General features: G+C 38.4%; 1 protein-coding gene across 4 annotated transcripts in view; it reads right to left on the bottom strand.

The window, feature by feature from the left end:
* GRIP1 (glutamate receptor interacting protein 1) overlaps positions 1-11,964 on the bottom strand; it is a 434,525-nt gene extending 422,561 nt beyond the window's left edge. For all 4 annotated transcript variants that reach the window (XM_062202081.1, XM_062202082.1, XM_062202083.1 and 1 more), the window contains exon 1: positions 11,832-11,964. In XM_062202081.1, the coding sequence (XP_062058065.1) occupies positions 11,832-11,964 (133 nt within the window). The remainder of the gene's footprint in view (positions 1-11,831) is intronic.
* Positions 11,965-12,671: the final 707 nt, after the last annotated feature.

Below are 12,671 nucleotides of genomic sequence, written 5' to 3'. Positions count from 1 at the left end.
TGCCTAACGAATATTCACTAATAGTTTCTAACTGATCAGATAATTGTGTGACAATGAGAAAATTAATTAAGCTCTTTGGGCCACGGTTTTATCTGGAAAATGATATCTCTGTCTCTCAGTGTTGTGCTAATTAAATGAGATAATGCACACCAAGTGCTCAGCACAGGGTCTGGCAGGCGGAATCTCAGGAGACCAAGCACCAGGAAATTCGTATTAAATGTGTATTGTAAAGAAGAAAGGAGATCTATAAAATCTTATAAGACATAAATGTTTCTCTTCCCCTTTTTTTTTTCAATTTAGATTCTCTCAATATCTGTTGTATGAGTTGTATTTTCCTATGCTACATGGAGGAGTAAAAGGACAAAGAGCAGGATCAGAATTAAGAACAGGGCAAACAGAAGTACTTACAGCCACAGAATATTGTTTTCTAAAGTCCCAAATTATTTAGGAAATGTGACTATAAAATAATGAGACAGTTTTCTCAGGATGGCTTATGGAAGCCAGTCTCCTGCACAGCTTATCAAGCAGAAAACATCTACTGATGGACCAGGCACTGTTCTAGGTGTTGGACAAAGCAGACTCACAGGAAAGACAAGGATACAGGGCATCAGGAAATGATGGCATGGGTGGCAATGCTACTCACACACAGGAGCTCCAGAGCTAACCCTTGGGGGAGCAAACTGCACAGCACGGGGCTGTGAGAAGCAAGAAAAAGGGTTTGGGGAAGATACAATAAAATGACTCAAGTGCAGAGATTCAGATACTCATGTCTGTTCTATTTGTAGCTGACTATAATCCTAAATCAGGTATTTTCTCCCATAGAATAAGCCTTAAAAATCATCAGTGATCAGGGCTGGCACTGTGGAGCAGTGGGGTAATGCCCTGGCCTGAAGCGCCAGCATCCCATTTGGGCACCGGTTCGAGACCTGGCTGCTCCACTTCCGATCCAGCTCTCTGCTATGGCCTGGGAAAGCAAATCCTTGGGCCCATGCATCCACGTGGAAGACCCAAAGAGGCTCCTGGCTTCGGATCAGCACAGCTCTGGCTGTTGCGACCAATTGGGGAGTGAGCCATCAGATGGAAGATGGAAGACTGACATCCCTCCATCCATCCCTCTCTCTCTCTCTCTCTCTCCCTCTCTCTCTCTGCCTCTCCTCTCTCTGTGTAACACTGACTTTCAAATAAATAAATAAATATTTTTTTAAAAAGATAGCACATTTACATCTTTAAAAAAAATCACTGATCAAATTCCTATGTTGTTAGGGATAATAATCATACGTGAAATCAGAAGGCTTGATTGGAAGGCTGCAACAGCTCTTAGAAATTTTAAGGTTTCTTTTTTGCCTAATGATAATCCAAGTGGTCTTAAAACACAATTTCACAAAAGCTTTGAGATTTTAAAGAATAAAATAGGTGTTTGTTCCTATAAATCATGAAAACTTGATACTGGCATATAAAACCTGAACCATAAACAATAGATCTCAGGTGCTGGGAATGCCCCAATTCAACTTGATAACGAAAGGGCACTGTAAGTCCATAAAGAGGAAGCATATAATCAACTGCTGAGCACCTGCACATATTGTCCTAACTTTTGACAGCTGCTTCCTAAAAGTGATCATGAAAACAAACTATTTTCAAAATATTAGTTCACAGTCACGTCTTCAAAATACTTAGTTCTTCCACATGCAGAGCACGGTTTACAAGTACAGGTGTCAGAACTGTAGTCACTTCTAAAACTATCCACCACAGCTATTTGTTAACCTACATCCAATTGATAGAATCAGCAAGGATACCACTGTTGGCTTCACATTTGATACTGGGTACATTTGACATGTGCCAAGATTTATCTCAAAAATGGGCTTCACAAATCAAATGTTATTTTTCTGCATCTGAAAATTCATGGCCCACATACCACTGCCAGCAGAAGCGCAACATAAAAACCTGAGACCAGCTCAGCAGTCATTCCAAGCACCTGCTTTAACAACATGTTGGCCACTGTACCAAAATAGGTGTATATTTAAAAATTTTATTGGCTACACACATCCTGAAAAGCAGTTCAGACAATCATCAGAACACAAAGTTTTTTTTATTGTACACTGGATTTACTTCTAAACATAAAAGATTAATTGTCTGAATCACATTTAACAAACAGAGCTGATCTAGAAAATAACAATAGTCCAACAAGTCACATGAAATGTCCCGGTTATCTATTACTGGTAATATAATTTTCAATCGTAATGTAAACAGTATAATTCTCTGTAAGGCTCAGAGAAAGGTGATTACGTCAGTTTAACCAGAAAGACCCTGTATGGCTTTCTTACTCTCTGGAAGCAATTTCTTTGACACAGAATCTTTCCTATAACATGCACAAGCCATTAAGAATCTCTATCACATGGTGAATTTCATATGCTAGCAAAAAAGCATGATAAATTTCTGTCCTACAGAAAACAAACTATAAAAGATTCATACACTTTCTGATGTGTATGCTCTGATTACGTGGCAAGTACACTTTTAGCTTAAGAATTGTGCTCAGTGGATGCTTCGAATCCATGTACAAAGAAACCTATGACCATTTACTGACACCAATCTAAACACAGAGCAAACCACTTTCTCATTCCCTCAAACATCATCCGCACTTTGTAAGATGCCTTTATGGGACTCGCAAACAGTCTTTTCGAGCAGAAAAAAGCCTTCCTCCACTAACTATGCCCCATGTTGCCACATCCATATTTTACCTATTAGTGGAATATTACAAAAGCCTTTATGATCAGACCTGGTTTTAAATCTACACTTTTCTCATTCTCAGTATATCATGTGGATGAAACACATTCTGAATTCTAAGTAACTCACTATATAAATGAACACTGAGAAAATGACCAATTCAGATGTCAGGGGAAGACCTGTTTCAGAATAAATACACTTCTAACTGCAGAGGGTTCATGCCCCAGGCTCCTATTGAAATCTTCATACAGTGGCTCTGACTCGACAGTCAGGGTCAGCTCAACGAGTCTGTTCTTGAGGAAGGCTCACCACGGCTGTAACACTCACCCTTCTCACCACCTCTGACACCCTATCTCAAAACTTTGACATGTTTGTCTTCATTGAACTCACCACTAGCTTGTATTTTCTGCTTCCCTCTAGCTTTCTGCTTTAACAGGGCACAGGCCTTCTCTGTCTTCTGCACCTTACATGTCGAACGAGGCCTTATACTAATAAAACATCACATACAGGTTGAATACCTCCTAGTAAAAATGTTTGGGATAAGCAGTGGTTTTGAATTTGAATTTTCATATTTTTTAATAGTTGCATATACACCATGAGATATCTAGGATGGGACCCTAGTCTAAACATGAATTCATTTATGTTTTATAGAATCCTTTTTATGCATAGCCTCAAAATTATTTTATGCAATATTTTTAGTGTGCCTGTACTATGACTGTGACCTGACACATAAAGTCAACTGTGGAGTTTTCAACTTGTGACACTGTATCAGCACTCAATGTTGGAGTACTCTGGGTTTTGTAGTAGTAATACTCAGGCTGTATTTGCTGAAGTAAATAAACACGGTGCATGATTTCCATAAATTCAACCTCCTACTCGTGACACAATAGAGATATAAAAGAGAAAATTCACTGATTGCATAACTCATTTAGCTGCAATATCATAATATTCTAGGGTCAGGTCAAACAATTTTTAGGATAGAGTTGTTTAAAGATCTGGTATATCAATTGAAATTTGACTCGATTTCTATGTATCTCTAGACCTAGTTGCTGATAGATATTTAGTTTAAATCTAGAGACTCAAATAACTGGGTTCCATGGTTGAACATTTCAGAAAAGCTTTTAGACTCTAAGCTTATATAATAGTTAGTGAGATAGCAGGGTAGAATTTGAGTATTTCACCACCAACAAAAAAAGGCAGGCAAGCAATTCTATCATGTGTTGTAAAATACCACTGGGAGTGTCTCCCTTGGCATCAGGGTGAATCAACTGGTGACAGGTGCATGGGGAAGTTCTGTGGTCTGCTCTAAATCAAGATTTTAACTCCCTGAATAGGAAGGAGGGGCAGCAAATGTTATGTGCACAGCAGTTATGCTGCTAAACAAAATGCCTTCTGCTCACAAGCTATCTCCTTCCTCTAGCACGTTGGGCCATGTGCCATCCTGGGAGACACAGCTGTCAGTGATTCTTCTCTTCAGCCTCTTTAGTGCTCTGCACTGGGATGTGCTACCCCAATTTAACAAATGAGAAAGTGAAGAAGATTTGTGACCCAAGTGACAAGATCACATAGCTCCTTAATCTCATTAAGAGAATCGTATCTTTCCAGGGTGGGAACTTTCATGTGAAGAAAATAGTTTCCATTTCTGGAACTTATTTCTATCAGATGAAAATAACCAAATAATGATATTTTCCCAATTTAAAAACTAACAACTCTACTATACTAGAAACTCGCCTGAGTTTCAATCCTTGCTCTGGTCCTTTCTTAAGGTGTGAACTTTCTTATGGGCAGTTCAGAAGATCTCTAGTACTAGAACTAATGACAGCAACACTGTGAGGATTCTTTTGATCTTCATCTCCATATCATCTTGTGCACACTGACTTTATTCTTGCCCTTTCCTAAAATGTTGTGCCAGGAGGTAGGAGGCCCTGGATTGAATTTGCAAACTCCCGAAGGATCACTCAGATTGAACCAGCTTGGTCTATATGTCCATTACCAGAGCCATCAGCACAGGCTAGGAAATGGGATACTTTCATTATGACAGATTCAATCAGTAGTGACAGAACTGAAATTATTAACTGGCATATTTTAAATATGAAGACTGTGGTTCCCTGTGGGTGGAGAGCAAAGGGATGCAGGACGAATGAATGCCCATGAAATTATGCAAACAAAAAGCACTGGGGCGTGTTTTTTCATTAAATAAATGGAAGATCTGGTGACCGATTAGAAATAAAAAAGAAAAGAAACAAAGAAAGAAAATTTACCACATGGATGTGGGCCCAATACACAACTCTTCCGGGTTTGTATAGTTAAAACAAAAATAGCCTTGAAGGAATTACTCACCTCCCCATGCCATATGTTACATCTGTGCAAGAATAATGTGAGTAGAGAAGGACAAGAAATCTTACTGCACATTAAATTCAACTGACTCTACATTTATTTGGGTTAAGGTATATAGTTTTGAACACTACTTGGTAGACTATCACAGCAACTTCACATATAATTTAGAACTTACTGAAAGGAGGCATGGGTTTATTCAGCATTTTCAGGTCCTTGTCTTGCTTGGGAATGAACATGTTCACACTGGAAGAATTTTTTTAAAAGCTGGATATCCATGTAGTTGGGTTACTGAGGAAAGACTTCCTATAGCAGATAGCAGAACTCAAATAGTGGTCTCCAAAATTTTTCCCAATTCTAATATTCTCTTATACTATATATCATTTTGAGTCCTCAAAAAGATATTCATTAACAAAAGTACCTGTATTTACAAACCATGGAGCCAATGAGTAATGAAACAGAAAATACTGTTAGCTTTTTGAGTCACTGATAATCATTGTCATTAATATCACAGATAAATAAGACACTCTATTAGTCTGCAATATTAAATTAGGAAGTCTTTGGTTTTGAGTGTTTACTCTAAGGTAAAATGAAATACTGCTCAATAATCCAAAGCTGCCTGTCAAGGAAATTGCCAATTCTAGTTCATATGGACCTTATGTTTCATTGGAAGGGTCATCAGAGAACTAACTCAGGAGAGCAGTGAGGGGAAGGTACAGGCAAATCCAATGAGGGAGTCTGGCTGCAAGTCTCAGTTATGCAGTGATGAAGTTGGCCTACGTAAGGCAGCTAACTTGTCTATTTTTTTTTTTTTATTTGACAGGTAGAATTATAGACAGTGAGAAAGAGACAGAGAGAAAGGTCTTCCTTCCACTGGTTCACTCCCCAAATGGCTGCTACGGCCGGCGCTGCGCCAATCCGAAGCCAGGAGCCAGGTGCTACCTCCTGCTCTCCCAAGAAGGTGCAGGAGCCCAAGCACTTGGGCCATCCTCCATTGCCCTCCCAGGCCACAGCAGAGAGCTGGACTGGAAGAGGAGCAACCGGGACTAGAACCCAGAGCCCATATGGGATGCCAGCACCGCAGGTGGAGGATTAACCAAGTGAGCCACGGCGCAGGCCCCTATTTTTTTTTTTTAAATCTAAGAAATACTCAGGTGGGACAAAGTAGACTCTAAGGTTCCTTTCAACTTTAATATTCCTTTAAATTATTCTACATAGAAAAAACTACTCCTTGAGATAAAACAGTTGGTGATACAAAATACTCAACAAATTCCACATGCTAGCCAATCAATTTTCAATAAAACAAATTGCACTGTAGATGGAAAGCAATTCTTACAGAAGAAAAATAAGTAATATAATCATAAAACAAGCAAATCTGCCCTATATTTTTGAATGATGCTTTTTCTAATTCTTCTGGGATCTTTTGGGTCAAATTAAGCACAGATAAGGCCAGAATCATCCAGGATCTTACATCCAAAACCTGTCAGTTGGATGATCATTGCTTGAACCGTAGGACAGAATGGCTTCTCTGCTTGTGAGCTCCAGGGAAGTGAGGCTGGCTTCTGACATGTGCTTCACTCCCCTTCACCTGCCCTCCCCTCCCCTCTACCTCCCTTTCTCATCCCTTTGATGGGGACAACAGCCCTTTTTTATGATGTGTTCAGTTCTTGCACATATAACAGCAGGGATCAGACATCTTTGCAAAGTATATGTCACACTTCTCACTCTATCCATTTGGCACACTTAACAAGAGAGAGAATACTAATTAGATGTCAGTTCCCTGAAGCATAAAGGAAATGGTTATATACATTTACCAAAAAAAAAAAAAAAAAAAAAAAAACATGTAATTTAGGAACACTTATTTTATTTTATGGTATGAAGTGTTGTTATACCCTAGAATAAAAAATAAAGCCAATTCAGGGACCCTGTTGTGGCTGAGCAGGTTAAGTCATCATTGGGATGCCTGCATCCTGTATCAGAGTGCCACTCCTAGCCCTGGCTCCTCCACTTCTCATCCAGCTCCTGCTAATGCATCCTGGGAGGCAGCAGGTGATGGCCCAAGTGCCTGGGCCCCTGCCACCCATGTGGGAGATCAGGATGGAGTTCTGGACTTCTGGTTTCATCTTGATCCTGGCAGATGGAAGATTCTCATTCTCCTTCTCTCCCCGCCCCCCCCCCCCCCGCCCCTCCTTTTGAGTAGATGAAAATGCATTTAAAAAACAAAGTTAATTCAGATTGTTGTTTTTAAAAATATAGGTAAAGTTACCAGTAAGAAATTTTATTGTATCACCTACACCAATACGTGAAAATTCTCACACTACAAATACCCACCATGGAAATGCTTTTCTCTAAGGACAATGCCCAGCACTTTTCAGTGAAATACAAGAAAGTACAGCATCCCTCTTAAAATGTACTTGGAACTTCGAAGTTACTTTAAAGCTTCCATTGCCTAACTAGTGATTTTAAATGGATATGTTGCTTAATAAAAATAATTTAGGTAAAAATGCTTATAAATATATACACCCCATGTCACAATTGTAGCTCAACTTTTATTTGAATAGGCAGTTACAAAACAATAAATGAAGTAATTTGTAAATACAAACGACCTGTCCCCACCCACAGGAGGAAAACTTGAAAGAGTCACCAATGACTGCCCTGGGCAGCTTTCCTCCAGCGGAGGTAAGGGAGTCAGGATGGAAACTGAGAAGAGCAGGTCAAGGAGGAAGCCTGTGTCTAATTCAATACCACCATACATGCGAAAAAGGTGCCAGGGCTACACGTGATTGAGGCTTACAAACCCTGCTTTGTAAGACATTAACAAATCGCTCCTTTTCCAGTAATTCAACTACATGGCAGGTCAGGTTTTTGTCACGGATGAAAACAGGGCTAAAAGAAAGCTCATTATAAAATAGATACTACTGGCTTTATATCTGGAATATCACCTACTATGGTTAATAAAAATGTACACTTCAAGATGGTCTGGTGCTCTCATTTTTATATGATGGGCTAATTAAAATGCTACCTGCCACAGCCTTTTTTTTTCTTAAAGGTTTACAAGCAAGATTTATTAGAGTCAAAGACCTACAGCCAGAGTGCCATGGAGGAGAGCTGAAAGAGAAGAAAAACCCAAAGGATCTGGTAGCACTTAAAGTACAATTTTGGGGATGAAAATTTCAATCTATAAGCTGGGGGTAACCCCAACAAAAGACCTGATTTACAATTCTTTATCCTATATGGCTTGCTCAGGATTAAAAAAAAAAAAAAAAAAAAGCATCACAAGGGCTGGATACCTAATTTGTTTTCACAACAAGCTGGGAGCTCAGAAGGGTGGAGTCACCACTCCCTTGCTATTCTCATAAGAATGGAAGCTTCCAAGTAGTGGGGAGGCAGGCACTTCTGACCTTGCTAAGGATAACTTCTGGGGGGAACATTTTCCACCCTCTGCCATAGCCTTCAAAAAGATGTGGCCGCAATACAGCATTTGGAGAAAAACAAAACAAAAATCAAATTGAATTTTCAGGTCCTCTTCTAGGTTTTTGTTACATTCAGGTTTATAACAGTTTATAACAGTTTTATCATCAAGGCATGTTATTCCTAAGGAAAAATACCAAATGAATTATCTATGTGAGAATTTCAAAGAGGAAATGATATTTCGTGGTAGATACATTAAATAAAAGCTACTGTCTAGGATTTACCAACATATTCAAGAATCCTATAGGTTTATCAAAGTTTTCCAAATCTCTTTAATATTCAATGATTATGATTATAAAAGGACAGAAATTCTAGTGACAATTCCTGCCAGAAAAACAATTCCCTCAGGATAATCAGGTGAATTTTGTTTTGGTTTAAATCCCATTTAAAACTCTCAGACAACACTTTTATCTTAATTGCTTTAGAAATTAATTAACGTTTGGAATAATAAAGTTTCATAACTGGAAAAATTATTAGAAATAAACCCTCTTTTGTCATATTTTATGAAGGTACAGATAAGAAATACTTAGTTATTTGCCTAAGGCACCTGTCTAGTTTACTTAAACTTTAATTCTAAAAATGAAAGGATAGATGAGTGATGAAAGCAGTTTTTTTAAAAATGAATCATAGCCATCCTAACACATTTACATATGTCAAGTCAATAAATAGTCATGTGAGATTTTAAAAATCAATCTGTTCTCATCATCGTTTCTAAAATTTATTTTGATGGGGTTACAGAAAATTATCCATTTTTAGAATAAGTTATCTTTCATAGCATCTGACCTTACTGACATTTTAATTGAGACTTTTGCATTTAATGAGAATACTGTATTTAAGGGAAAGGCAAGAGTGGTAAAAATATAAATCAGAACCTACAGTAAAAATAGACATAATTTAGGATGAAGTTAAGCATCAGCATGCACTTGGAGATTACTAAGGGATGGGACATTTGCTAAGGGGTTCTTTCTAGCTCCATCTTTCACTATTGTATGGATAAAGTCCTTGTATTGATCTGAACCAATAGAAAAAAAAATGAAGTCAGAAAGTTAAGTTTCTTTCAAGAAACAAAACACTATAGAGAGAAAAACGAGAAAGAGACTTCTGGTTTATCAATGGTACCATTAACCAAGCTGTGAATGCCATCATTAAATTCAACCAAGCTTTGAGCCTTGATATAAACAGTTCTGAGTCATCCAGGCAAAGACACAGGGCATAAATTTTCAGACTGTGCCGAAGACTAATTAAAACAGATATACTATACATGAAATTGAATTCAACCAAACTATCCATTTGAGAGACTGGTTTAAGGATCAGTTTCATTTCTTGATACTTGGCTACATATGCACATATAAGTGGATGTGTTTCCTGCCCAATTCATAGAGGCTCTGAAACAGAGCTAGAAAGATGCACTGAAAGGTCATTAGGTGACATGTTTTCTTTAAAGCCCTGGCTATTTGACATTTGGTGAAATGCCACACACCAAGTGCCTGAGTCCACTGTGACACATTCTGCTGGTTACATAGCAGTTTGAGACATAATAGGCATCTAACTCCAAAAAGTTATATATAGTATCACACAATGACTGCTTCTGATAATTCACAGGGAAACAAGTCAATTTCATATCGAAGCCAATGACTTCTGATAATGAACATCTTATCCTTAGCATAACCTTGACAAGCCAGATAAGATATGATTCTCTTTGAGTTATTACATTTGACATAAAAAGATTATTACCTTAGTTATTTCATTCTTTGAACGAGTTAGAGAATATCTCTTGAATACCTTTATAAATATTTTTCCTTGAGGCACATTTGACAAATCAGTATTTCTGCTGTTTTAAAATTCTTACAAAAACTAGTAGAATGCAGGCATCTGACAGTCACTGTTTTATTACATTTGTACAAACATATATCACCATATAAACATGGGAAGGGATGAACTTGACCCAGTATATATTGATTGCTAGGAATCTGTACAATGAATACCAACCTAATTAAAAGTTCCTAAGCTTCTTTTCTCCATTTCAAGTTTTCAGAAGTACCACCATCAACGCAAACTGACAGTGTTTCTTGATGTGACACAAATCTTAATTGAATTCTAAAATATATTATGGATAATAAATTTAGGAAACAAAGACTATCACTACGTTAAGAAAAACTATTCACATCAAAGCATTATAAAAGAGAACATTTCTAAAACTCAGAGATTACCCTTTAAAAGCAACAAAGCCTTATTACCCAAGCCAGTATCAAAGAATTATAATATTGCATTATTGTATTATTGCCACCACATGAATTTTCAACCCTTAGCCTTAACCAATCGCAACAGAATTTCTGACATTTAGAACTGATTCTCTTGGCTTTCAATACCACAGAAGTTGGAATCTAAATCATTTATTAATCAATGGTTAGATGTTGTAAATGGGATGCAGTCACAGTTAGACATTAAAAGGCCAGAAAGAATTAGGATTGAAATACAAGTTTATAAAGATTCTCATTCAAAAACATAAAAAATCATTCTTAATTTTTAAAATATCGATCATACATCTCTGCCACCTTTCCTTATCCCAGGCATATTAATTCAGAGGTATTTGGATATAGTTGTTTTCTCTTTGTGCCCTTAGGCATTCCTGAGCATTTTAAATCTATTGGAACAACTGTAAAACTCACCAGGAACTTAAAGCACTGACAGGCACAAGAAAAATTCTAGTTCTCTACTGTTTATAAGCTAATGATCTGAAGATATTATTTTATTCTACAGGCATTATTGCTTCTAGGTGACAGCAAATAAGAGTTCTTACTTTTATAACAAAATTATAAACACACACAAAAAAAGCATTTGAACGTATATAAAAAGCACTTGAGATTAATCACAGATAACCATCCAGAAGTCAATCAGGAGCATTAATCATGAGCATCAACTTGAACAATTAGTTCTTCCAAATGAGTTAGGCTCCCCTAAATTGGAAAAAAAAGTTGTTGAAAAATATCCACAACTGGACATATTCCAGACACCTTTTATATTGGCTTGCAAAATATTATTTTAATGAGCCTTTCAAAAAAGTATCAGTCACTTGATGATACAGAAAATATTAACCCAGTGTCTACACCTTGGCTGATTATACTATCTGGATTCTATCTGGTGGCTACTCTTGCCACAAATCCAGCGAAATGTAGCACTTTGGTACTTACAGACAGCTCACAGAGAACACCATCTGGGAAACCTTTTGCATTTAAGACTAAAGCACAACACAGGGGTTATTGTCAGCCCCTGCACGCCAGCAGGAGAGTGGAGGGAGTGCTTACTTCGAAAATGCTCTGACGCGTAATAATAGACATCCTCATAGCCCTCATGGTAATCCTCTTCTGGTCGGTACTTTTTCCCCTTTCTTCTCCTAGATCTTCTTATCTGCTTGACAAAACCCAGGAAGCGCTCCATCTCTCCCCGCGCAGCCCAGCCCAGGGAGCACCGGCGCGCAGCAATAGCGCAGCTGCTCCGGGAGCCGGTGGAGCATGAAAGACCAACACCAAAGCTGGGGACCAAGACGCGCTACTCCCGCACCTGCCTCAGTGCCACCATCAACGCAGAGATGTCAGCCACTGGAGGGGGGAAAGCCCCCCGGGGTATGGGTTTACCTTAAGGAGATTTCTCATTTAGCTCAAGAAACTCTCAAAACTGCAATTTAACAAAAAAAGGGAAGGAGGCAAGACAAAGTGAAACGATAAAGAGAGACTAAGAGAAAAAATAATCTGCAAAGAGTTTGACTTCAAACAGCTTCAAAACAAAACAAAGTTCCAGAGATCGGGCTGAGGGCAAGTGGAGTCCCAGCGCTAGAATTTCCCTACCCAGCGTCTCCATCATCAGGGGCGGGAGTGGAGAAGAGAGGGGCGGAGAAAGGCGCTGAGTACTTGGGCTGAACCAAAGATAGAGACTGAACCTGCTTTTTCCTACCTGCTAATCCCGAAGCTAATCCAGGCAGCCCTGATCTCAAAGCACGTGTTAGGAAACTTCCTAGAAAGCTATTGTTTTGCAAGGGGTTCTCTGATGAACCCTGAGTGCTCTCTTGCACACTGTATTAATGAGTGGCAAAGTGGTTTCATCCATATGCACAGCCCCCTTGCTGACAAGTGTGTGCTGTATGTGTT

This window comes from Lepus europaeus, chromosome 10 (assembly GCF_033115175.1).
Source record: "Lepus europaeus isolate LE1 chromosome 10, mLepTim1.pri, whole genome shotgun sequence".
In the NCBI taxonomy this organism is placed as follows: domain Eukaryota; kingdom Metazoa; phylum Chordata; class Mammalia; order Lagomorpha; family Leporidae; genus Lepus; species Lepus europaeus.
The sequence above is the reverse complement of the archived record's forward strand: the minus strand, read 5'-3'. Positions and strand labels throughout refer to the sequence as shown.